General features: G+C 42.8%; 2 protein-coding genes across 2 annotated transcripts; both read left to right on the forward strand.

Moving 5' to 3' along the window:
* Window positions 1-468: 468 nt before the first annotated feature.
* On the forward strand, window positions 469-4,220 carry rbm7 (RNA binding motif protein 7). The gene is made up of 5 exons (XM_018748535.2): window positions 469-667; window positions 1,480-1,642; window positions 2,063-2,150; window positions 2,547-2,649; window positions 3,152-4,220. Exons 1-5 carry the CDS (start codon window positions 575-577, stop codon window positions 3,476-3,478), a joined length of 774 nt encoding a protein of 257 aa, XP_018604051.1. The 5' UTR covers window positions 469-574; the 3' UTR covers window positions 3,479-4,220.
* Window positions 4,221-10,499: 6,279 nt separating this feature from the next.
* barx2 (BARX homeobox 2) lies at window positions 10,500-26,515 on the forward strand. The gene is made up of 4 exons (XM_029255851.1): window positions 10,500-11,052; window positions 20,976-21,282; window positions 24,578-24,662; window positions 24,935-26,515. The coding sequence occupies exons 1-4, from the start codon at window positions 10,866-10,868 to the stop codon at window positions 25,211-25,213; spliced, it is 858 nt and encodes a 285-aa protein (XP_029111684.1). The 5' UTR covers window positions 10,500-10,865; the 3' UTR covers window positions 25,214-26,515.
* Window positions 26,516-26,954: the final 439 nt, after the last annotated feature.

Consider the following 26,954-nt stretch of genomic DNA (forward strand, 5'->3'; position numbering starts at 1 on the left):
TAAACGTTCAGTAAAAAAATGTGTTTTCTGATTATTTATTGAATTTTGTGGATATGATCTTGTTTCTTGAGTATATTGAATCGTGTGATGGTGTGGTTGTTTTATTTGCATATGTTGTAAATTTGTAAACGGTGTAAGTGGAGTCAATAAACTTAAAAAAAAAAGAGTTCTCAGTGCAGCATTTCATAACACTTATTTCTGGATATTTTTCTAGCGGATTGTGGTCTGGAGCAGTAAACCCCTCATCCAAATCAAATGTACTCCAGTAAATACCGTGCAAAAGTTTAACATATTTACTATTAGTTTCACTAAGAAATGTGTTGTTTTACTATTTTGACGGCTTTAATTATTCATTAGTTATTCCTCTCATAGAAGGAATATTTGAAGTACGTAACTCAGAACAGCTACGCGGAAGCAGCAAAGGAGATTTGCGCGACAGGTCGCGTCGGAATACGGCAGTACCGCAAAGCGGCTCGTTTGTAAATAGTACGGCCTTTGAGCCTTAGCAGCACGGTTTCTCGGTTGGATTTCAGGCTGAGGCGGTAGCGGTACTGCGAGGGTGGTTAGAAGAAGGATGGGCATCGCGGACGAGGCGGACAGGACGCTGTTTGTGGGCAACCTGGACCCGCAGGTGACTGAGGAACTGCTCTTCGAACTCTTCCTGCAGGTACGACTTCAACGGACTTTACGACTCGAGCGGCACCGCGCAGCTGCGCCGCCGAGTCTTATGACTTATGTTATTGTTCGAATCCTTTTTGCCTTCAACGCCGCTCTAGACCCGTGGTGGAATGTCGTTTCAAACGACCAACGAGTGCAGGCATGTGGTGGGTTTCATAGAGTAGACGACGTATTTTAATAATCATTATTATAATGAGCGGCCCGTGGTGCCGTGTTCCGTACGGACAAGCTCGCACCGGCGGATCGAAATACCCGTAATTTACGTAAAAGTCTGGCCAAAATGGAGATTAACTAGTCTAATCATCACACTGCTTTCGGTTTCGCCTTCCTTCTGTTGTTTACTTAACCATCTGGAAGGAAACCTGTAAGTGGCGCAGCTGTACGTATCGCGTTACCAGGGAGTGTCTAAGCGGGAAATTGCTTTTATTGGAAAAAAGTTGAGAATTATGGGTAAAATGTCAATTAGTTCTTCCACCGTTGTGGGGACTCATAGGGAATGTAAGCCACCATTGAGGGTGTGTTGGACAATAAGATCGGAGAAAGATTGAGAGGTGCGAAGTAGGAGTATAGTTGTTGTTGTTGTTGATGAAAAGAAGTTGTTTGTTCCAAATCATTATTTGCAATTGATGTTTGTAACCCATGGAACTTCTGGAAATTTTAGAAAATATCCTAATGTACATTGATGTGATCTGATGAAATGCTGAGTAGGGATGTATTGTTTTCAGTTATTTATTTAATAATTTTGTGTTTTTAACCTGAATGGCAATGCTATCGGATATCACTGACATCTCTGTGTTGTAGGCTGGTCCCCTGATTAAGGTGAAAATCCCGAAAGACAACGATGGGAGGTCTAAGCAGTTTGGGTTTATTAACTTCAAACATGAGGTGTCTGTCCCTTATGGGATGCAGTTGCTCAACGGAACTCGGCTTTTCGGAAGACCTCTCAAAATACAGTTCCGTTCCGGTAAGCAAAACTGACTGGCTTTCATTTAACTTTAGATTAATGTTTAATTTTTTTGTTGCAGGAATTTGGCTAAAAGATCTTGTTGTGAGTTGGTGTTTCACTTATGTCCACCTGAGACCAGTCATTAATTTTTGACACATTAAGCTTTTTTTTAAAACAGCACTTGCTGCAGTACTGATATTTAATTGGAATTAAGTTTTTGGCTGTGGCGCTTGGGCAACTTAAAAATATATTCGGAAATCTTTTTTGCTGCGTCTGAGGAGGATGTCGGGTATTAGTTGAATGGTAATCCAGCAGAAAGCTGCATTCAAGTTGACCCCCTTTTTTCATTTTAAACTGTAGTTTTGGGTCTTAAGTTCCTGTAAACTACAGTAATGGGGCTGTGGTGTGACCCTAACTATGTGTATTTATGTGTTACAGGAAGCAGCCATATAAACCAGGAGGGAAACAGTCCAGGCCAGTCTCAGAGTCCCAGCCCTTGTAACACACCCACTCACCGGGGTGGCAGGTAATGGCACTGCTGATGTGACTGCTTGCTGTCATTTAAAGCACTGGAAATGTGCAACAATTTTGTACCATTCTGTCTGGGGAATGAGGTAACATGGGGTTTAAGATGACTCAAGTTTGTAGCCTTCACATTATAAGTCAGGAAGGATTCTGATGTTTCACCTTTGAGAAAAGTGCTCAATTTTATTTTTCCAAGTGAAATTTCTGGTTTATATTTGGGTAATATTTTCAAACAGTTTTTTTTTTTTTTTTTTTTTAAAAAATAAAATCCTTACTTAATAGAATATAAATGTATAAAATATGTGCATGTTTTTGTTCTCACCCAAAATTGCTTTTCTGTGGTTGGAGTAAAAATACATTTGACTGAAGTACCACACGCACAATCTGATACGTTAAGGTACGACAGGACAATGGACCAGATGGGCTCCCCGTCTCATTCCCCCCCTCAGCCCCTGCTCAGGTCCTTCTCGCATACAGATAATCTGCAGCGACAGGCTGTGGTGAGTGAGGTTTTTTTTTCTTTTTCCTCCTTCTTCTCCATCTTCAGGTAGCAGAGATCCTATACAGTGTCACAGACCAGTTTTAACCATACAGTTGAAACCATACCACAACTAAAGGCAGTGCATCTTTTTAAGTACTGTATACCAACTCAAGATGCCTTTTCTCACTGTTCTGGGGACTGTTCAAATTAAAATCTTTGTGTATCCTTTCTTATTGTCCAGTGTGTCTGTGGCTTCCCACAACTTTGTACTAGAACAGTGTGTTTAGAAAAATAATGAATAAATACTTGGACCATTGAATTTAATAGAGCGCATTCCCTTGCAATGAAAGTTTGCAGGCCACTGGAAAAAAAGTATTATTTACTATAAGAAACCGCTCCAGTTCAGGGCTGTGGGGGTCCAGCGCTTATCTTAGAAAATGATTTGGTACTATTAAAAACAAATGGCAGCTTTCAGTAAGTAGGTACTTTTCTCTGTCCTTAATTGTGCTTTCTGACTGCAGATGAACACGTGGCAGATGCACACAAATGGCAGCTTCTACGGTAACTATGGGCAGGGCCCAGGTGGAGATCATGGATATGGGGGCTCCTGGCAGCAGGAAAGCAGCCCATCATCCAGGGGGCTCTGGCACGGCTACCAGCATGGGAACAACAGAGACCACTACAGCAGGGAGCAACGCCACAGTGAGCAGGGCTCTGAGCGGCACCACCGTAGCCAGCGTGGTGACCACTACTACCACGACGAGAGGAGCGGTGGCGGGGGGCGGAGCCGCGATTACCCGGAGAGACACAGGGATGGCGCAAGAGCTGCCCGCTGGAGACGATACTGATACAGAGGGTATCCTTTTTAAATGTTTTATACTCATTTTAAACATATCTTTATATGAATGGTTTGTGTTTTAACTGCCTCAACAACTAGGTGCTCCATGTTAATACCAGCATCATGAGAAGTGAATACTAGCAGGCCCCAGATACTGCACCACAGTGTCTCTCTAAGTGCATTAAGTGCCTGCAAAATTCAACACCTTTTGGAGAGCAATTTTTTGTTTCCAAGAAAAAAAAAAAAAAATCAAGATTATAAATGTCGGAAAGAGTTAATTCCAAAACGGGTCACATTTTGAAGGTAAACATTTCTACTGTAGGATCTCTGTTAAAAATGTGCTTTAAAAGCTTTTTAAAGTAAGCATAATCATTTGGACACATCTCTTTGGCAGTCTATGAAATCGTGAACTCTGTAACAAGACCAGTTGTATTTTTTAAATTAATTATTTTCTTATTTTCTCAGATGTTTTTTGGATTTTAAGTGGTTGTAACTGTCAAGCAAAATGGAATAGTTTTGAGCTTGTGTGTATTGTTGGGAGGAGCTGAGATTGAAGATTGAAGAATTCTTGTCTTCACCGTTAAAACCTGAGATACAGTTGTCAGTTTTTAAAAGACTTTACAAATTACCAGCCCAGAATTTTTTGTATGTATATTTTACATATTAAAAGTGGCACATTGCCATGGATATGAACTGCCAGTGACATACAAATATTTTGTATTTATAAAGGTGTACAAACTTTTTTTTGTTAAAGAGCTCAGGTGTTTTAATTAAATTCTTTTCCTCAGCATTACACTTGTGTTGTCTTCTTTGGGAAAATGGGGGACAGACTGGTACTATAACTTCAGTTTTTAAGTTCAGTGAAAATTCCTCATCCTTTTGGTATTAACTGCAGCACATTTGAATTTTGTGTATTAATCTGTCCTTTACAGTGTTTTAGGTACCCCTGTCAGTCCAAACTTTCAAAGTTATTATACATCACACATTTTGTTTTATTGCCTCAAAACTTACATCAACAACAAAACATTAACAAGTACTTTATTTTTACGTGTTCCAGGTACTTTTGTTTTTGCTGTGAGTTTTGACCCCTTTATTTGGTAATGGGAATATTAATCATATAATTGAGCTGAATTTAATCCACATCATCCTTAAAATATTAATGTTGCTGCTATTGTAACATAATTGTACATGGTGGTTTTATGCTGAATATGTTAATGGAAAGTTAATGTTTCATAAATAATTTCAATAATTGTGATTTAAATATACTCGTCTTCTGTTAACTGGTATCGACTTCCTCCTGAAAACTAACTTAATATTGAAAAACCACATAGTGAAGTTACTTATAAGATGGAGGCTGAGAGCTTGGTTAATTGCTTCCCGCAATGCAGTGCATTTCTCTCACTTTCACACAGGTGCTTGGCAAATGCATTCTTGGGTCATTGTGCAGGACTGAAGGTCATGGTCTGAACTGGATGCTGCATACCTTAAAAATAGCAATGCTGGCTGATTAGTAATGATTGCTGTTAATAATCTTTTCCTGGATATATGGAAAAACTGGATAGTGGTAGACCGAATAAGGGGATGAGCGATGAGCTGAAGAGTGTCATTTCAGTGTAAAGGCTGGCTAGTTCAAAGTTAGTGCTTTATTGTAGAAAAAGTAAAGCACGATATGCATGAAATCCTAGTGCAAACAGACTACTCACTGCTTCATATTTCCTGCTGGAATACTGACTGGACAGTTTTCAGAACCTTGGCCAGCGGCTCAAAGGGTCTCCGGAAGACATGTTAAATCTTTATTTTGACTCTGGTTGAATTCTTGGGTATTAAATGAATAAAATAGCTCAACTACAAACCAGAACAACTTATATTTGCATATATACATGAAGGCAATGGTAGTTATTTTTTACCGTATCATGAGAATTTAAAATACAAAATTTTTTTTTTTTTTAAAAAAAAGGTTTCTAAAATCATGGTTGGAACATTGCAATTTTTAATAACTCCACACTTATGAGCATTGAGTAAGTGAAAGATCATCTTCTCTTTCACAAATCTTACCATGAATCAAATTGAATCACTAACAGAAATATTCAGGATCTGCCTGCAGGTGGCGCTACATGGATTCCCGCAGAACAAGTAACTGGATATCAGGCCTTCAGTGACATTATGTTCTGCTTGTGGTCGTAAGCCTTTCTTTCAGCTTTTTCCTCTCTGGATCATGGAAGTACTCAGTTATAACAGATTGAAATGACATGACCAAGAGGACTTGGCACATTTTCTTGGTTTTGTTAACTATAGCAACTGTCAAGAGGCATTTCATGTGATCCAAAGGAAGGTGAAATCTGGATCTGAGAGCTGCACTCATGCCTGCATAACCCTCAATTAGTATTTATAACTACAATACGAGAGGGGTTCTGAACCTGGGGTCCGCGGTTAGGATGAGCTTCGGGGATCCGTGAAGCACAAACTTTCTTTGAAAAATTAATTTTCTAAAATAACTATGCTATCTATGACATAATTCTAGTAATTCTAAAGCTAATCAATTTTCAGTCCAGTTAACTCAGTGCGGTATTTTCTCAGAAGTGCTCTAGGACGGGTCCTTGGATTTTCTCAGGTTCCTAAACGGCCCCGTGGCATTGAAACATGTTCAGAACTTCTGCTCTGGATCAGTTTAAACTGATGTCGCCCAGGAAAATAAAACAGTCCTCTATGAACCATAAACACTAATTACTTAATCATACCATTAATGTGCTTAGGAAGTGTTGCGCCGCATTTCCTGGTCCTGAAGGAGTAGCTGGGTGCTGTTGGAGCAGCTGACTGTCCTCACCTTCTGTGTTCAGCATCACGCATTTATCCTTCATGCAGCACTTAAGCCAAGCGAAAACTCCAGTTGCTCATAAGCACACACATCCCCTTTAAAATGATCTGGATGTGCACTTTGCAAGACCCTCACGCTCACAGTAAGGTCTTTGTCTTCTTGTAATCGGACAAGTGTCAAATTCCCCCCCCCCATGCTTTGGAGTGGGGGGCACAGACAGTACTGGGAAGGGTGTTATTAACCATGATGGCTATGGCATAACTGTGTTAATTGATTGATCTGCCTGGCGTCTGCAGGCCCGGCTTAGGCTCTGGGGGGTGGGTTACGAGCCCCGATGGTTGCTTCTGTGGACTTTTATAGAAGCGCATCCTGGGACAGAGGTGACCCCCCACCACCAACATACACACGCGAAATCTGCACCATGGTGTTGAAGCCGGTTTCCTGATCCCCGGATCCTTGCACTCATGTTGCAGGGCTGGATTGTGCCGGAGCCCCCGAATTAGTGGCCGCATTATCGTACCCGCCCCCAGCCCCTGTTCTTTCGCCCGCGCCCAACCCTACCCCACCCCATTGGCCGCAACTGCAAAGACAGCAGCGGCTCCACCCCTTCGCAGTTGTTCTCATCTTCTTCCTTTGATCGAGCCAAAAAAGCCGAAAGGCTCAAAGCTTTTCCACGCAGATCTCTGTATTTCCTTCAAATAATCCCCCTGCACTTTGAAAGAGGGGAGAGTAATGTGTCTAAGCACCGAGTGCACCCGCACTTGGGAAAGTGGTCATCGTTTCTGGAATGGTCACTGTATTCCGAGGCTATACACTCAGAACAGTGACTGTACTCCTAAGCAATGCACTGTGAACAGTCACTGTACTCGGAAGCTATACACTTAAAATGGTCCCTGTACTCTGAGATTACACGCTTGGAACAGTCCCTGCGTTCCAGTTATGCGCTCAAAATGGTCTCTGTACTTTGAGGTTAAGCACTCAAAAGTTTGCTGTATGCTGAGGTTATGTGCGCGGAACGGTTACTGTACTCTAACACTGCAGTGAGAAAAGTCACTGCACTCTTACGTTATACACCTTGAAGGGACAGTGAATCCTGAGGCTGAGCGCTTGGAATGACACCTGTACTCCAAGGCCACACACACTGAACATAAGCTGCACTCCGAGGTTACGCACTCTGCGCTCGAGCGCTCCGGTGCGGTACGCTCAGAAAGGTCCCCCAACTCCAAAAGCTACGTAGCGCTCTAAGATCTCTCATGGAATATGGAATATGGAATACGCCTTCACATCTGAACCCTGCGTTACACCGTTTCTCACAGTCCAGATTGCCAATCTTAAGATTTCTTGAAAACACACCATGACCCTGACTGATAGGTGTGTCACCTGGCTGTGCAGTAGCCCCCCCCCACTCCCCCACCGCAGGCTCATGGTGCAGCTGTCACTGCAGCAAAGGGGAATCCATTCAGCATGACACATATTATAAAGTTAAACCATCATAAACAGCTTCCTTCTTTCATATCCCAGTTCAGCGCTGAGGCCAGGTGACAAACAGCCTCTAAACAGTTTTTACTCTCAGTTCAGGGTACAGTACATGGATGCATTTATGGTGTCACACACAGCAGTATGTTTTGTAAAAATACACAGCATATATGATATCCCAGATACTGTGCAGCCGTTACTTACTAAGGCTATTAATACACTGCAGCTGCAACATCTGCACAGTAATATGCTAAAGCGCTGCATTTTCTGTCCTGTGCTACAATATATGAATATACAATCTTACAGTTCTTACTTTAAAGCTAAACAAAAACAAAAAAGAAACTAAGCAACTGTTTCCATGATAACACGCAAAACGTCGATATATCGACAGTTCTTTATAATAATAATAATAATAATAATAATAATACATGTATCGTCATATTTTTAAATGTAAAACACTATTTATTTTCAAAGATTAAAATGACGTTCCCCCTTGACAGAAGATGAATAATAGTAAATAAAACTTAAAATGACAGGTATTCTCTTTGCCTGTTATTACAAGAAAATGTATGATTTAACTCCTAGACATTAGAATGTATAGAAAATACGTGAAAAAAAATATTTTAATAGCGAATAAAATACGCGACGTCAAAAAAGCATTACAGATAAAAACGAATTCCTTAAATAAGGTTGGAAATTGAACGTTTAGTGCTGGTTTAATTGGATTTAAAATGTACAGCAAAATAACAGTAATTTTATTGTAAATCATTAATTGGCAAACACAAGTGACATATCTTTCCTTGGTGTTGTTCGTCTCACTTATTATTGCCGCTTTTGTTTTCCTCTGGAAGGAGGCTGAGAGTGCAGTGCACAGATTTATATGTCAAGCGAAGAGATTTATGAAAACAGAGCTCATGCTGACTGATGAATAAGGAGAAGCTCCAAGGTACAGACACATAGCTACATATACTCACAACGGCAGTAAATATACTGAAGAATTCTATAATTTTATACCTTTTATACGCTTTCCACGTAGAAAATATATGTGCTATGATGTCATTTCTAATCCTGGAGGGCATTTCCTAGAGTATATGTGATAATAATATATCATAAATCTGTCCATGATGTCAGTTTTCCCGCGTCTGCTAAACAGCACCCGCCGCGTTTGACGCTTATGAAACAAAGTGAAAAAAAATCTCGATGAAAAATGGTTTATGTAAAGTTATATATATAAAATTGTCATGCGCTGCTTAGGATACAGATTTAGACGTCGAAAAATCGATTACAGTGTATAGTGTATTATTAAAGCGCTCATAATAAAAAATAAAATAAACCATTAGGGTAGTGGAATTTTATATTCTGTATGCAAGATGAAACTCAACAGGTAACAAACTCTTGTCTGTGAACAAAAATGTAACATGTTTATTGTTTTAAAAACTACATTGCTATGTATGTGTAATAAATATTATATAGCAAGTTGTCAATTACAGCAGTAAAAATTAAATTTGTAATATAGACATGCTCAGAGGGGAAAACATATCCGTATGACCTGAGTGAAACACTACCGAATACTTCGAAACAGCTGGGAAGTAAAACTTTTTTGATTTCCACAAAATAAAAACATATGGCTTATTTGGGGCTATCTTTCGTTTTAAGACACTCTCACCCCACACACATACGTCGGTAGAATGATTGGTTTAAAGTTAAAACAGAAAAATTAAACGGGAAAAAAAAAATTGCTTTTCCAGATTTACCGCGGTTTGGTTAGAAACGTTTTGACGAAAACGCAGTGTAAAATCCACTCGTCCTTTACAGTGATTTACTGTGTTTGCTGGTTCCTGCTGCTCCGTTCTGTCGGCACAGCCTCCTTAAATGACCCAAATACAGTAAAAGTCACGTATTTCATCGGCGAAACAGCTAAAAAATAAGCAGTGGAATGCAGTAATGCCATGAGAAGAGCGAGATGTCACTCATAGGTACGAAACTGAGAGGAAGAACAAGAAGCGCTTTCTGCTCCCAGCGGTTCGCTACGAGTCGCTGTGTCGAGTCGTTAAGTTTTCGTTTTTACGAAATGACCAAACAGAGTTGAAGGCGTTCCCCGTGCAAACATTTAAAAAGTTTTAGGTCTGCATTTTTTTTTTGCACATTTTCCAGTCGTTTTGTCATATCGCTCCACATTAAGGACGTTTTCCATTCTTATGACTAAATATATAGTGTCGCTGTACCTCGTTTCGTTTTACCGCACCGGGATCACGTTACATGATCTGCACTTGAAAAGTTGTACGTGATGCGATAAAAGGACAACGAAACGTCTTATGTTGCGGTTTACACCTTCAGATCACATGGATCTATGAAAACTGTCATCGCGGAGTTTTTTCATTTTATTTATTTATCGCTATCGGTGACGATAATAAATGGGCGATCCGTAATAATTCCGAGCACACAGAGGTTGTGGTCGTTCATTTTCAACGAAAAGCGCAGCGCATGAACGTGTGTGTGTGTGTGTGTGCGTTTAGATCCAAGTTGGAACACAGCGCGAAGCCCGTGTATCCATTACAATATCTTCATCATCGCAGAGAGGAAGGAGGGTGTGCGCGCGCGCCCGTGTGTGTGTGTGTGTGTGTGTGTGTGTGTGTGTGAGAGAGAGAGAGAGAGAGGGAGAGAGAGAGAGAGAGAGAGAGAGAGAGAGAGAGAGAGGGGGGGGGGGGACTGTTTTGACAGCACAGATAAGACAGACAATGTGACAGAGAGTGTGCGAGAGCGTGAGAGAAGCGCTGCAGATGATTGACAATCAGAGCTCCGCGACGGAGAGCTCGCCGTGAGTCCGTTGACATGGTTTATAAACCGCAGGCTCGCGACGCCTCGCTCACACTTCAGTGACGGCAGCGCGTGGCGGAGAGCGGCGCGCGCGCGAGCGAGCAGCACGGGGCTCCGCGCCGAAGAGGACGGACTCGGAGACGCGGGCAGTCATCGTCGCCGTCATCGCTGTCATCGCCGCAGCCATCATCATCAGCACCGGAGAAAGACCTCCGTCACCCCCCCCCCCCTCCTCCTCCCCCTCCGCTTTGCCCGGTCCAGTGCGCAGCGCCAGCGGCAGCGGGCCACCATGCACTGCCAAGCCGAGCTGAGGCTCTCTCCGCCCGGCCAGGTGAGGGCCGCCCGGCGGCGCTACAAGACCTTCATGATCGACGAGATCCTGTCCAAGGAGACGTGCGACTACTTCGAGAAGCTGTCGCTGCACTCGGGCTGCCCGTCGCTGCTGGTGCGGCCCAGAGCCCTGCACTCGTGCCCGGGTGAGTCCGCCGCGCCGAGCCGCGCACGTGCCGAGTAACGGTCCCCCCCACCCGGAGGAGCGCGCGAGGCGAGCCGCGTCTGTGCGCGCGAACGGCCACCGTCGGCAGTAATAACTGAGCTCTGCTGAACGAATGATCCCGTCTCTGCGGCGAACCCCCTTCTTCACGCTTCTATTATTCTTATTCCCATCGTCGAGCCACTGCTGAACTTGCTTCAGTTAGTGCCTCCTGCAAAATGCTCCTTTTCATTTTCTAAGTTTCCTTGTTTTTTTTTGTTTCAAAAGTAACGTTTGCGATGATGTTTCTTGCGCGCTTGCATTACTGTCAAAAGTGTTGCCTCGCTCTCAGTTCACAAACTGTTTCCCGTCCACTTTTATTATTGCACTTATTCTCAGCAAACATTGCGCGTCTTGAAGGGCTGCTGCTGTTCAGCGCGCCGGTCCTGGGCAGCGACACACCACACCTAGTATTTGCCCAAATGACTGAATTTGAATACTATAGTATAGTATACTGTACACCACAATTGTCATACGTTGTTTACAACTGATCACGTTTCATTTTATTCCATCTTTAGACCAAAGTTTAAAAGAAAGAAGACGATAATAATAAAAAGTATATAAACATGAATTTTAAGGTTTGGGTTTGAGGTTTGCGCTAGTACATGTTTTGTTTTTTGTTAAGTTAATGTGGTTATTTTCTGCATTCAGTGGAAAACAAATCCGAAATTCATATGTCCAGTAATCCTATATTTTCAGATAAATTGTCCAGTAAAACAGTTTCTTTTTAGTTAAATTACAACGACAAGCGAGCGGTAAAGCCTGAAATCAGAAAAACGAAGTGTGATTTCAGACTGTGACATTTAGAAACCATGTGCTTTCTCATAATCTGTAAAAATAAATATATCATCTGGGATCAACATTCACATTGTCATTAGAAATTAATGCTCACATTTTGTAAGAGCTCATGATGCTCAATCAAACTTCACCAAAACTGGGCTGAGCTCATATAAAGGACAGGAATTGAATGCTTATTATCATGGATAGACATTGCTATATTTATTAATATTCACACATTTTAAATTGTTTACTTATTAACATTATTTTTCAATATTACTTGCATGCCATGAACCAAGATGTCAGTTCAGAAAAAAATATTAAAACATCTTATTTTTTGTGTAAGAGAGCTTGTCTAGTAGTGAGAAAAAATAGGTGTAGACCAGTGAAATAATATTTTTGCCTTTTTCAGAATACGGGTCTGAAATATGAATTGCATAGGCTGTAATAATTGATAAAACACTGGAATGGGGAAATACTAATTTTGAAGGACGTCCTCAGAGCTGAGAACTTCACTCGGTGGTTCAAAGAGAGTCCTGGTAATGTTTTCAGCATTTATCACCTCTTCAGAGCTGCAACTGAAATTTGCGCACGAGTTAAAGCAAATCCCAATATTACAGTAATGTTCTCACAGTAGTTGCCTGTTTAAGCCTTTAATTCTCCGTGGTGGTTTCAGTTGACAGTCGGAACCCCCGGGAGCCAGCCCTGCGGCCCTCAGCACCAAGGAAAGCACCAATTAAAGTGCAATTATTCCTGCGCTCACAATAAGAGAACTTCACTGTAAAAATAGATGGGTTATCTCACTTGATGGGACTTATTTTTACCTTCCTTCTGCCCTATTAATAGTGCCTAAATACTTTCCCTTGCTCTGGCAGCTCGAAAGCAATGTTAATGAAATAAAATCAGCGCCACAGATGCTCTAAGGTGACTCCACCAGCAATCATGGCCCCCCAGCAGAGAAGGCAGGGACTCGATGATTCGCACTGCGTGACTCAGGGGTATCCGACTATTTGTGCCACCGGCGTGTCCCTGAAGAAGGTGGAAGGTGAAATAAGCATTAATTATGTGCTGCTCTTTATTTGCTTTGGAGAGGTCTGTTCCTCCAGCAGATTTTGGCGTAGATTTGAGAAATGCCAAGACCCACGTTTGCTCCTCTGGGTATTTTGAGCAGAGACGGTGTGTTCCACCATGCAGGATGGTTAAAGACTTGGGCAGGTGGTCTGGGAGCAGTGCACCCCTAACCTCTTTGTCCCCCCACTCTTGTGCGTGAGCTGGTTTCTGTGCACGTGACCCTTCGGTAAGGGTGCGGCGGGAAAGAACCAGCTGTCACTTGTCTCAGCAAAGTGGTGCTTGGGCTTAAGGGCGAAGAGCTCCTTTACCTCATTGCCCACATATGTGGACATAGATCGGAAAAGTCACATAAAATCAGGGAACATACGTGGTTAAGGGCATTGACTTTGAAACTGGAGATCTCTGGTTCAAGTCCCAAGAGCTGTCACACAGTAGTTCTCATGAACAAGTCATTATAAATATTTAATGTATCATATATAAATGCGTCACATATAATGCCTAGTTGTCTAAATGGTTAGAATTGCAGGTTGCTCTCTATGACAATCATATTCGGGGAGATTATTTGTAAGGAATATTTTTCTGATAACATCGGCCTGCTGCAAGCCGCTGGGTTGTAGGATCAGGAAATCAAACCAGAGCCTCTACCGTATATCACGCCCATGGCCTCCCGCATGACACACACACCTGCTACCGATCAGAGAGGACGGCTATAAAGGAGCTGTGCTGGCACACCTGCTCGCGGAACCTCGTCTTGAGCAACCGCATCACCAGCGCATCACCTGTTCTCCTTTGTCCCTCTCCCTCGTTCCTGCCTCATCGCTACTGACCTTTGCTTTGCTCCTTGACCTCGTCTCTCGTCTCGTCCTTCCGAATCATGTCTGCGAATCGCCCGATCCACGCCTGTCCCCGACAGCGGTTTTTGCTTGCCCTTCTGGTTGTGTCTGCAATAAAACGCACCTGCATTTGGGTTCGTCAACAGCAATGCCTCGCCTTCGCCTCTTTCGAGATGACACCGTACCCTTTACCCTGCCTATAATCGTATCGGTTAGTATTTTGCAGTCTATATCATCTCCAATACATCGTTTGAGACTCTTGCTCAATTTGACCTCAACACTTTATTCCTGGCTTAGGTTTAAAAGCCAAAAAATATTGTCTTACCATGTTTTAAAAGTTTTTAATTTGCATGTTTTTTTCTTTTTTTTTTAAAAAAATATCTTCTTTCTATCGCTACAGAAAGTATTTGCATAAAAACAAACTTTTCAAGGGTTAAAACTAATCAACAGAAAGTAAGCTTGCAGAGACCTGCATGGTAATCTTCCTGGGAAAAAAAGAAATAATCCCACATTACTGAAAATACAGTGTTTTTTTTTTAATTAACAGCACTCTCATGCAGTTGTAATTACATTTTTTTTTTTTTTAAATCCAGATGGTGTAACTGCCAGTGATACGTCAGTCAATGAAAAATGTGTTTTCAGAGTTTATCGGAATTAAATGGGCCCCAAAAAACCTGTACTTTGTTTGTATTTGAGGTTTGCCAAAGGTTTGTTGGAGACACAAATTTTCATAATTTTTGTGTTTGGCACGTTGACCTTGGTAGGACAAACACTGTGGTTATGGAACAAACCCCAACAGATACTGAAAGTTGTCTTGTTGTCACTGGAGAATTTACCCTGGAATATTCTGGAACATCGTGGCTGGCATTAGAAGTCTAACCTCGTTGACAGCTACGCTACAATATTGTTTTTAGGGACCGTAAAAAGTGTTCACTTTTTTGTCTAACTAATTATAATCTATATATGACAAAAATAAATATAATTCTTCAAATTAAATAACAAAACTGCAAGCTCAGAATCATAGATGAGTATAATTATTAGCAGAATAATACAAAATAATATAAGCACACTGCTTTTATTGTTTTTTTTCACTGTTTACCGCATTCTTTTATTTGAAGCGCTTCAAAATTGTAGTCTATATGTAGAGCCGGACGGCTCAGTAGAGTACTTCAGGTAAACTTTCAGTTAAGTGCTATTTCTCTAGGTTACTACAGCAGGGCCTGTCACTTAAATAAGCAAGTTTGCAGGCAATGTTCTTAATTGCTCCATTACCTAAACCCTGCTGTTATGACTAAAACAAGCTTGCGTTAAAAAAAAAAGAAAAAAAAAGAAAAACAGATTTGGGCTCCTTATGGTTGTTACACAACAGTAGTGACTAATCTAATTACAGCACTTGGATTAATAGTTATGAATTGCAGCTCCACTCCATGAAAGCACTACCAAATAAATACAGTCATTTTTCCGGCACAGAGCAAAGGAATTATGAAATTGCTGTTCTTTCGCAGGGAAAGAAAAAAAAAAAAAACTACTGTGCAATAACCTGTTTGATGCGACGAACACTATTTCTATTGCTAAATCATATAACGGAGACAACTCAAACTTTAAAATTGTAATTGCTTTACTATTATGATATTAACCGTGGCTCTAAACTGTTGGCTTACTCCGTGTGTGTGAGTGAGTGTGTATAAATAACCAAATGGCTTTTAAAACAGTGGTGAAGATATAAATACATTTATCATTGCCCTCTCCTTCTGGAGCGTGGTTCGTTGTAAACTGCATTTCGCTGTAAGATTTCTGGCTACCCCGTGTTGGGCAGATAGAGTGACATGTTTCCCAATTCCCAGCTCAGGGCCCACCATTTATTTGAAGGCGGAGTCCGGGTGTGAGACACCGTATATTCAGGCACTTCAATGGCTTATGCTCCCAATATAGAAGCTGGCAGAGTTAGAGGCTCCGAACTGGTAAAGGCCGTGGGCCCTGAGCCCTGAGCCCTGAGCCCTGAGCCCCGAGCCCCGAGCCCCGCAGCATGAGGGTCTGCAGTTTGCACCTACCTGTGTCATTTTAACCTTGTCCAGCAGGGGGCCCTGCAGGCTGGTGGTGCCCCACGGAAGAGCAAAGAGAGCAACGGGCAGGCTGTTTATCTCCCTTCCGAAAACAATTTATTGGGAAAAAAAAGTAAGACGGTGCCAGATTTGAGCTTTTGAACTTGCAGAACACCTGCTTCAATTACCTCTACCGCTTCCTGTACGTCCAGTTTCTGTGTTTCCTTTATACCTGTTTTGACAATCTTCACATAACACCAAACAACAACTATGTAATAATATATATATATATTTTGCAATGTCTACAACCGCTTGTCCCAAGCGGGGTCGCGGCGAGCTGGAGCCTACCCAGCAACACGGGCCGAAGGGTTGGGGACGCCCCCTGGACTGGACTCCAGTCCGTCGCAAGACACCCCATAATAATAATAATAATAATAAGAATAAATTATTCAGCTAGCCATTATGATTATATTGTTGATAACCCAACAGTCCCATAAAAATAAAAGAAATAAAAACAACAGATTGACGGAATCCATGTCCACGTGTACGCCAGCACCGTACAGTAAGTACGGCGAACGAGCCGGAACCAGTGGGAGTATAAAGCCATGTCTGTCTTTCCCTTGTTAAATGATATAAGCCGCTCTGTAGGAAGCTGTCCTGCAGTGGATCATTACCCTACTGGGGAGAGGTGACTTGCTGTAATGCCGAGTTATAATATTTCATTTGGAGCCTCGTCTCTCATCGGGCACCCAGGGCAAAGCTTTTAGTGGCATTTCTGGAAAGGAGGGTGGGAGATAAAAATCAGCACTTGGGTAATCTCACATGACATGGTGATGAAAAACGGGCAAACAGGACAGAGCTGTTCTGGGGGGCTTTGGATCGCCTTGGCAACACCCTCCCCTCCGTGATGCACCGTCCTCCTCCTCTTCTCCTGCTACAGAAGGAGGCTTAGGGCGTTAAGCTGGAGGAGCTGCGGTGTGTACAGGGGACCTCACTCGTAATCCAGGCCACAAAGAGTAAAGACGTAACCGTTCACTGTGATCACTGTGATCAAGCTGACAGACAGACCTTCCCGTCCCGGAGCCCTTCCATCATGTGTTAAGTGTCCCGCTGGCTGTCACGAAAAAGTGACCGGAATTAGTTGTTAGGATATTTTCCCTTTTGTGCAGTGTTGCCCATTAGACCCTCACGCAAAATACAAAGGTCTCCGGGATCGATACACCGGAGCTCTTACTTTGCCTCTGCATATGTCTTCTCACATAATGTACAAGAGTCAATGTTATTGAAGAGATCCAAAATAAAATATGAAGAGTTCATGCCATGGCATTCAGCACATATAAGGGTTGTTGATGCTCTCCCCATTTCTTTGTCATTTAAGTGACAATGATATTTAATGCACTCAGTGGTTCCAGTTTAAAGAAAACTCTTCTTAGCTGGAGTTCCGGAGATAATTATGACTTTTCTTGTAGCGACATGATGTCATTGGGAACCAGGGTTTGAGTCAGTCATTAACAGATCCTTTTTGGCAAGCCAGGATTGCAACAGAGGTTAACTTAGACAACAAACAACCTGATAGGGGAAGTTGTGGGAGGTTCGAGTCGCGAACCCCGGTGCCGCAGGACCACCAAAACTGACCCAGTGCTGCAGGGACACCATTCAGGTCAATAGCACAGTGTTGCCATACAGCTCAGCTCAGTGTGGTTCAGCGTTGTACTTTTCCATTTAATTATCTAGGGGTGGAGTGTAGCGTGTTGTCAAAGATTTCGGCTGGTGAGCAGAAAATTGCTAGTACAAATCCCAGTGTAACCTGGGGATCAAGCATAAGCAGTGTAAGGCTGTTTGCTCAGATGATGGGTATTATTTCTGAGTAGGTAACAACTTGTGCTTCTTTGCCATATCCAGCTGTGCTGAAGGGCAGAGCAGTGAACTTTGCATGTTGCTTTGTGTGATAGATAGATAGATAGATTCTGAATTGTGTTGAGTGCAATATTAGGATGCGAGAAATGGGCTCAATGAAAGACTCAAAAGTGATGAGAGAGACCACTGGCGTTTTTCTGGGATTTGGATCATGACCATGTGGTGAACATTGGGTTTTGAACCCTTGCCTTAAGATCAATGGATGAAACTTTGGCTTCAGCCCACTTGCACTTGCCTAAATAGAAATCCCCCTGATGGCTTCCTGCCTGTCAGTGGCAGTGGGAGAGAAGCACAGCGTATGCAGGCTCAAGGAAACTCTAACAAACACAGGGGATCTGCTTTTGTCAGTGTTTGCAGATCGTTGTTTTCTGATCTGTGAGAGACGCAGCTCCACCCTTTGCACAGACTGTCATCGACTGCATTTTGCCAAGATCCCTCCAGTCTACATCCCTGGGCCTCAGTAGAGCTGTTAATCATGTTCCTTTTTCACTCTGAATCCACATTGCAGAACAATCTCCTCCACAGCAAGAACATGCTCACTAGTTGCACTTGTAGTACTTATTAGTGTGCTTATAAATTCTGTTATTATGCACATGTATGTGTATAACAATACAATGGACCGGCCAAGTGCCCTATGCCTCCAGGATAGGCTCCGTACCCACGCAACCCCGCATTAGGGTAAGTGGTTATCAATAGTGTGTGAGTGATTGTAGTTGTATGTTTTCAATCTCTATGTCGCTTCAGAGGGGGTGCGGTGGCACAGCGGGTTTGACCGGGTCCTGCTCTCCAGTGAATCTGGGGTTCGAGTCTTGCTTGGGGTGCCTTACGACGCACTGGGGTCCCCTCCTGCCTGTGTTGCTGGGTTAGACTCCAGTTTGCAGTAACCCCCGCTTGGGACAAGCAGTTTCAGACTGTGTGTGTATCACTTTGGAGAAATGCATTGGGCATCAACATACATAAATAGGGTCAGTTCTTGAATTATGTTTCTTTTAATTATGTCATTTCCATGTAATACATATAAGTATAGAGAAACACAAGGGTCGCAACTATCTTCTAGTTTATTTCCGATTTTTTAGTAGACGATTACTGCACCATTTTCTTCCTGAACCCCACTGAAACTCTTATTTTTATGATGAAAAATGGAATAACACGATGTATCACAGAATCACGTTACAGCAAAACCGAGTCGTTGAAAACGATGGAAGTGCTTTGTGGTTGGTAAAGAAATAAATGTGAATAAATAAGTAAATAAAATAAATAATGAACAAATAATGTACCTTGTGATACTGGATCTATTTTATTATTAACTGATGCTTAAAAGCACTTAATTTACACAGCTTTATGTATTACTGGAGCAATTCAATTTGAGACCTTTGCTCAGGATTTCTACTGCAGGGCCCTTACCAGCTTTCCTCGATTTGGCCAAATTTACAAGACGCTGCGTTGTGTATTCATAAGGTGTTATTGCTGTGTTTGCGTCTGCTTTATTGACATTTTTCCAAGCTCACTGCGATAAATATTTTCGTCGCTGACTTACGGACCGTGTTTTTCAAGCGCGCAACTGCACAGTACCACAGACTACATGAGCGGCTGTTAAAAATCACGAGGCTGTGTTCACTTTGCATACTGCGTGCTCGGATTTGCAATAAAATCATGCTTGCTTCATATCTGCTGTGTTTTGAGCTGGAACAGTCAGTTGGCACCAGCTTTTCATGTAATATCAACAGAGCTGAGTCTGTTGGATAAAACCGGGCTGGGTTTTTTCTTTATTGTATGTCTGAAATGAAAGAGGAAAAGAAGAGAAGACAGAGGTTAAGTGTATTGTGAGGAGCCCATAAGGGCTGGGGAGGTACGGCCGTGTGTGTCGAGACTTGCAGTGGTGTCCGTGCACTCTGTGCACTGTTGAAGGTTGGCGGTGAGCTCATCACTCAGCGATGATGTCATCTTCCCGATAAGTGCGCCGCTGTCAGTGGGAGCGAGGGGGTAAGGCCGCTGGGGGGACTGCCCCCCAACACACACACACACACACACACACACACACACACACACTCATATTCCGAGACACCCCCCCCTTCACCCCAGGCTGGATCCCCAAAGTGAGAGGGAGCTCCTTCCTCCTTGAACTTTTGCGATCGCAAAAAAGGATTTGGCTTGAGGGAAACGATAAAAACAAATAAATCTGTCTTTTTCACTCTGTTTTGTGTTCAGCAGAACAATTTATGGCCTTGATTTAAATCAGTCTGAAATGGCAGGGGGATTTTTGCATATTTTCCCTTTCTGCCTTGAAAAGGGGGCCAGATCCACCACGAAGAGGCAACTAATGGGAAAAAAAACAGCGCAACTATACAGTCTGTTACCTCTGCTCGCCCCCCCCGCCCCTCATTCAGTGCAGTAAAATCCATATGCACTCATAATTCTCTTCTAAATTACAGGGGAGACTGATTTTACTTCTGAAGAAATACATTTTTTGGAAGCAGTATTTTTCAAAGCGGTATCTCTGCACTGTGCTGTGGCCCCAGACGGAGGAACTCGGGTTTTATCGACTCGGGCGTCTCGGCGCTGTCTGAGAGCCGTCTGTCTAATGAGGGGCAGTTGTCCTCACGTCAAGGCATCGGGGCAGATTTACGACCCGCCCGCAGTCGAAGCCTCGGTACCTCACAGCCGAGATTGCGACGCAATCGCAGCTCGACCCGGGAGAAAAATCATCATTCAGTCAGAGAGTTCGGCCCAGGGGGTCGGGGCGCGAGGTGTGCCGTAAATTGAAGCGCTTTCTTCATCAGCACTAAATCTTGGAGGCCATTAAGTTTTCAAATTTTACAGAGAGACAAGCGCCCAGTCTGAAAGATCCCTGGCTGAACTCGCAAAGGACATGAACGCGGACACCTGTTGCAGCTGTAACATGACACACACAGAGCGCTCCGTGATGATCTGTGGAAGCCGTTCTGTTTCTGGAAAGAATCGATTTTATAGGCCTCGATTACAAAACCTTCTTCAAAAGTCAAATGGCATCCGAGTGATTCATACTTAGTTACCTTCATGATATACTTTTTCTCGTTAACCTGTGTGAGAACAAGCAGTCATGTGACCGATGATATGATGAATACAGTGAGGACAGGTTCCGGTGGCTGATGTCATCTTGTATCAGTACAGTCACCGTGTGTCACAATGTTAATTGTTTTCCGTATGTGTTAATGCGTCACCATCTCCTTTTCTCTGTGTCTTTCCAGGCTCTTCCATGCGCGCCTACCCCCTCCTGTCTGTCATCACACGCCAGCCCCCCAGCCTCCCCCACCTGTCCCAGCCCTCGCCCCCGGGTCGCCTGGCCCACCTGCCCCTGGCCTCCCCCCAACAGCCGCACGCCACCGAAGCCCACTGCAGCGAGACGCCTGTGAGCATCAGCAGCGAGTCTGAAGCGGAGCACGGCGGCCACCGACTAAAGAAGCCTCGGCGCAGCCGCACCATCTTCACTGAGCTGCAGCTCATGGGCCTGGAGAAGAAATTCCAAAGGCAGAAGTACCTGTCTACCCCAGACAGGTGAGACGTTCATCTCCATCGTCGCCATCGTCGCCATCATCGCCATCATCGTCATCTTCGGTGTATCTTTCTCAAAGCTGTAACAGGAGTCCTCCATCAAAATTTATACAATTTGACTGATGACTATTCATTCATTCATTGATAATACCCACCAAGCGCACCAAATAATTCTTTACGGACATAATGACAGTACTGTTTACATGATCATGAGCCAGGCAAGCAGGTTATCGCTCTGGAGTGGCTAATATCTATTTAAAATGATTTGTGTCACCGCATGTAGTCTGTTCAGAACCATTCAAACAATACAGTGTAAGTCTGTTATGTCAGAGTTGTGCTTAAGATCAGCTCGTTGAAATCCAGCTGTGAGCTTCTTGCTGTGAGTGATGTCTATGAACAAATAATGTGTTCACCTGGAGGGAGGAAGAATTAAAGCTCGGTATGTCCGTCGTATGGTGTTAAATGGCTAGAGACCTTAAGCAGAAGGAAATTCACGTTGCCTGAAATGCGTCGAAAGCAGCGTATTGCAAATTGCTTCAAAATATGACTCTGCACTTCAGCTCTGCACATTTCAGACGACATCAGGTTTACATTTAATACACAGCAATTGGTACGTTTCAACAAAAAGCTGAAGAAACTCCACGGAAACGTGGATAGTGAGTGCGTACTTCTCAGCTTCACTTCCGCTCCAGTGTGCCTTTACTCGAAGGACTTGTCACATTTTCCGTTGAGCTCCTTGGATGTATGTGGATATGGCCTTGAGGATTTGTTCCGTTATGACTGAGAAGTTCAGATGAAATTCTGAGATATTGGTGGAGCTGTATCAGGAAAGAGCTGAGGCCATCTGTCTGGGGCCAAGGGAGTTCCCTGCTGTCAGACATGAAGGGGCGCAAATGCTGAAAGGCAAATATGAAGTTGTAATTGTAATTAGCTTAATATTACAACGAGAAATGAAAAGTAGACATTGATTAATTAGCCATAATCTGTATCTATTGATTTTTCAGAATTATTTAAATGTAGTATTGTTTAATGTTTGTTTTAGAAAGAAGAAGCACATTTGTGGTAAACTGTCAACAAAATTTTTTAGAAATTTTTTAGAACAGAAAGATGGCGTTCTCCCTCAAAAAATTTGCGAACCAATACATCGCAGCAACGATCGTGAAGCTATGAAGGTTCAAGCTGAAACTGGCTGGTTCCAGTGTTTGGCTGTTGCACTATTTGGGAAATACAGAGATGTTGTGGATTTCAGATTTATCAAAGACAGCCTTTGTTTTATACTGAGTCAGAGATGAATATTGAATATTGAGTCAGAGATGGAGAAACTTGCTTGTTGCGTTCTCTCATGACAACAAAACAGAGTGGCCCACACCTGGTGAAAAATCCCGTAACGAGAACGTGGAGCCGAAGGGCCATTCCTCTGGGGTGAGCTCACAGCCGCCGGGAGGAAACGGAGGCTCATTCAGGATCAAGTGCCGCACAATGATCTAACTAATTTAAAAACTAGAAAGTCCAGCTTCCTCATTACCCAGAAATTAATGCACTCACAGATTCACCCCTTGATTGAAGCTGCAAGACACCTCTGCCTGTTTTCATTTACTAGTAATCCATCATTAAAGTTATCGGAACAGTATCCAACGAAAATGCCAATGACAACACCTTCACATAACCTCTTTTTCTTAAATATGAAGCCAAGGATGGCAATGACCACACAGATGATGAAGGCTTATGGTTTGGCATAATGAGTTTTAGACAGGTGATCCTTAGAATCACCATCATGCTGAACATGGAGCCAGAGCAATGCACCTGATGCATGTCCTGGACTTGGATGATTTGGGGCAATGGCACAAAGGTCTTCTGTGGAAGCCATTAAACAATGTTTTTAGGAAGGATTTGAATGACCAGAAATGACTGCAGTTCCTTCCTGTTCTGTAATTATATCCCTTGTATGCATTGTGACATACGTGTGGCATGACGTACAGCCTGATTGCAGGTATTTTTGACCAAACTGCTCTTTAAAAGTTGCAGAAATGTTTATTTCCGGAGACAAGCATGTGGCCGTGCGCTCCCTGATGGCTGTTGTGTGTGTCACCGATTCATCATTGTTGAAATGGCGAGAATCTGAGAGCGGGTGGAGTGGGGGTCTGCTTGGTGAGCCGTGTGCTAATCCCCTCATTTCCAGCGGAGTTCACTTCAAATTATTGCCGGCTTTGGGTGAGGCTCAGGCAGGGTGGGAAATCCTATCATCCAGGGCGTGAAGGGCTTTGAAGGGAAACATGGAGGAAATATTGGTCGAACCATTTGAGATGGGGTTTTGCAGAAGGAGGGGGATGCTGCCAGTTGATCGTAGCCCCCTTATTCCTCATTCCTTTACCACGCTCCAGTTCATGATGGCTGTTGCCATCTGAAGTGACCGCTTCATTAGTTACGGGGTTCATGTGTTCTGGTGAGTTCTGCAGCCCTCCTGCAGTACACTACCAGTGGAGCTTCCATTGGATTACTTATGGATGTTGCTTACAGATGTTTGGTCAGCGCTCCTTCAGGTGTACTATGCAGGTGTGCAGCTTCCGCCAGGGTAGCCGAGGTACAACACTGACTCAGAGTGGAATGCTGAACCCGCCCGCATACCCGACCTCGGAAAGGAACCATTTATCCAGGAATCTGGACCACATAAATTGGGTTTCTTCAGAGGATATGAATACATTTTCACTCTACCATAAGACCTCAGTCATTCCGGTATCAGTTCAAACTGTACAACATTTTACAAAGAACTGGTTATCATAATTTTCATTTAGAATATTTTTGAATTTTATATGAAATAATAGCTCAGACAAATTGAAAAGAATCTATTAGACATACAAGAAAGCAGAATACAATATTATAGCCTTCTCTACGTTTAATTGTATGCAAAATCATAATTCACTACCCTACTTGCGGCCTCATAAAAACTGGGAGTTGTGGCTTTTTGTTTCCAAACATATCATATGTCAAAGAATAACTTGAGTTTATAAAGTGTTGCAACTGCGGGTTTCTTTGCTCCTCAGCTTTGGTGGAGTCTTGTTTGGAAGTCCCTCAGACATTTCCTTGAGAAATTTACAGATAATTTCACCCCAGCAGCAGACTCTGGCTGTGCGCTCAATGGGGCCATGCTCCTCTACTGTTGTTTCACTTGTGACCTTTCTTGAGTTTGTTTTCTCTTTCTGTGCTTTTTATACAAGTCATTGGTGCTCAGCTGGAGCTCCTTTGGTGTTCCTCAACCTTCCTTTGAAACTGAAATGTTTTTTTTTTTGTCTCCTCACAGGCTGGACCTTGCTCAGTCACTGGGCCTCACCCAACTGCAGGTCAAGACATGGTACCAGAACCGGCGCATGAAGTGGAAGAAAATGGTAAGGGGATGTCAGGGAGTAACAGAGTGAGAGTAAACATGGCACGGGATATGAGGTATGGGACTGGTGTGTGATCATCATCTTGGCCAGCCGTGTACCACGCAGTGCGACCCACACACTCTTCCCAAAGACTGATGGCTACTCAAGTGGTGTGTGCAACTCACTGCTTGTCCACTTCCCGTAATCACTGTAATATCTGTTGTCTTCCCCTCCACCTGCACTCAGAGTTGATAATTTTTACAGCTTTATGAAATGTCTCTCTCCTCCTTTAGGTGCTCAAAGGTGGACAGGAAGCTCCTACCAAGCCCAAGGGCAGGCCCAAGAAGAACTCCATCCCCACCACGGAGGAAATCGAGGCGGAGGAACGGCTGGCCAGGTTGGCAGAGGAGGAGCAGACACGCAGGAGTGAGTTGGGAGCAGGGAACGGCCCCCAGCCTGACCCCCAGGACCTCAGCGTGGCGGGGGGCTCAGAACCAGGCAGTGCCACCCTTCTGGACACCGCGGCCTTGGAGCCAGTGACAGTCCCGCTGGACACGCGCTTGGCGAGCTAAAGGCACCGTGTGAGCGGATGAGAACTGGGCTGGAAACTGATGCCGGTGCTAAACACACCTGACATGTATATTTAGACTGGTTGGAATTCGACAAGATCAGTGGGGCGGGGCGATAGTTTGGGCAGAGCATGGCTGACACCAGTAGCTTTTTCGAAAACAGGCAGCATTTTCCCGTTAAAGAACTGAACAGTATTTGTTACACACACACACACACACACACACACACACACACACACACACACACACACACACAAAGACACTGGGCAGCGGTGTCTGCAAAGATAACGTGTCCCACCCCTGCCAGTGGTCCTTCCCGCGGTATTTTGTGACTTATACCAAAGGTCCACAGGGACAAGTTATTTTTTATATTTTACATGGAGGAATTATACGACAATTTTTTTGGTTGCTTTTATAAGGAGAAACCCATTCGATCCTGTAATATTCACCGCTCACCAGCCTTAGTTTTGTTAACTTGTGAATATTGTAAATGTATACAGTCTATTTGTGAAAAAGGTGCCTTTCCAACAGGATTTTTAAAGCTTTACAACACAAATGCAAGCCAAAAATGCCCTTAATTAAAGTACTTCAGGTATTGCGAATATATGCAGTTTTTTTTTTCATTTTTTTAAACTGTGCCAACACTGAGATGCCTAAACAGATTTTTTGCATTAAACTTATTTGACAACACAGTGGTTATGCCTAATGTAGCTTTATACATTTTATATTACATTAGAGTTTTAGAGCTAGAGCAAAGTGCCAAAATTTTAATATTGAAGAGATTTATGAAGATGTTCTGGGTTTATTGTTTCCAAACAATATCGTTCAAGAGATATTTGGGAAGGAGTCACCACAAATGAGCACTTATATCGGTCCCTGCATTTGTAACATAGTTATTATATTCTGTAATTATGTAAAGTGAAGTATATATATTCAAAAAATATTTTAATTTGGAGAAAAAAGGGTATGTAGATTGCTTTTTTCATGTCAGTTTGGACTCTGTTATGACACTGGAGCGATTTTATTGCCGTTAGGAAAGACTCAAGATGTCAGAGACTCAGAAACGGATAAATCACCTTCACTGCCAGTATAGCACAGAAACTGCGAAATGTTTTAAAACATTTTTAAAATGTTTTGAGCCTTCAGGCCTTCACAGGAGCATCAGATGATTTAACCCTCCCTTGCCCCACCCAACACCACCCATCTCCATGGCAGACTGACAGACTACAGACATCCCAGTATGAAATTGTATTCAATTGCTTGTCAACATTTATTTTATGTTTTATGGTCTGGAAACTTTTTTTCCTTACCAATATTGCTATTTGTAAAAAACAAAAAACAACAACAACAACAAAAAAAAAAAAAAACATTTTTGAAAAAGTCTATTTTTGTTTCAAATAAAATTGTATAATATTTTTCTGGTGTAAATACTGCAGTATGTTGGGTCTTGTTTTGGAATGAACAATTACAACTGTTTGCTGAAAGTGTATTATTTTGTTTCAGATAGTATTGATGTAATTTGTATTGTATATGAGTGATTGTTTGCATATTTAAATACATTCAATAAAAAATTACATTTAATTTCCATTTGTGCTTCAGAAGCCTTCGTGAATGTTACATATTTATCTATTACAGCAAAAAGAACACAACCGCAACACTTGTAAGGCAGTAACAGGATTTTATTTTTGCTTAGTATGGTAGTTTGGCAGTGGAGTGTGTAACTCTGATACCTCATCACTCCTGG

Source organism: Scleropages formosus, chromosome 10 (assembly GCF_900964775.1).
Source record: "Scleropages formosus chromosome 10, fSclFor1.1, whole genome shotgun sequence".
NCBI classification, from domain to species: Eukaryota; Metazoa; Chordata; class Actinopteri; order Osteoglossiformes; family Osteoglossidae; genus Scleropages; species Scleropages formosus.

Bases quoted from the DNA above. Each gene is read 5' to 3' on its own strand.
- rbm7 (XM_018748535.2), top strand. From the start codon at position 575: ATGGGCATCGCGGACGAGGCGGACAGGACGCTGTTTGTGGGCAACCTG. The intron at 2,151-2,546 runs GTAATGGCACTG...TGATACGTTAAG, and splicing joins CCCACTCACCGGGGTGGCAG to GTACGACAGGACAATGGACC. The intron at 2,650-3,151 runs GTGAGTGAGGTT...TTCTGACTGCAG, and splicing joins ATCTGCAGCGACAGGCTGTG to ATGAACACGTGGCAGATGCA.
- barx2 (XM_029255851.1), top strand. From the start codon at position 10,866: ATGCACTGCCAAGCCGAGCTGAGGCTCTCTCCGCCCGGCCAGGTGAGG. The intron at 11,053-20,975 runs GTGAGTCCGCCG...GTGTCTTTCCAG, and splicing joins AGCCCTGCACTCGTGCCCGG to GCTCTTCCATGCGCGCCTAC. The intron at 24,663-24,934 runs GTAAGGGGATGT...CTCCTCCTTTAG, and splicing joins GCATGAAGTGGAAGAAAATG to GTGCTCAAAGGTGGACAGGA.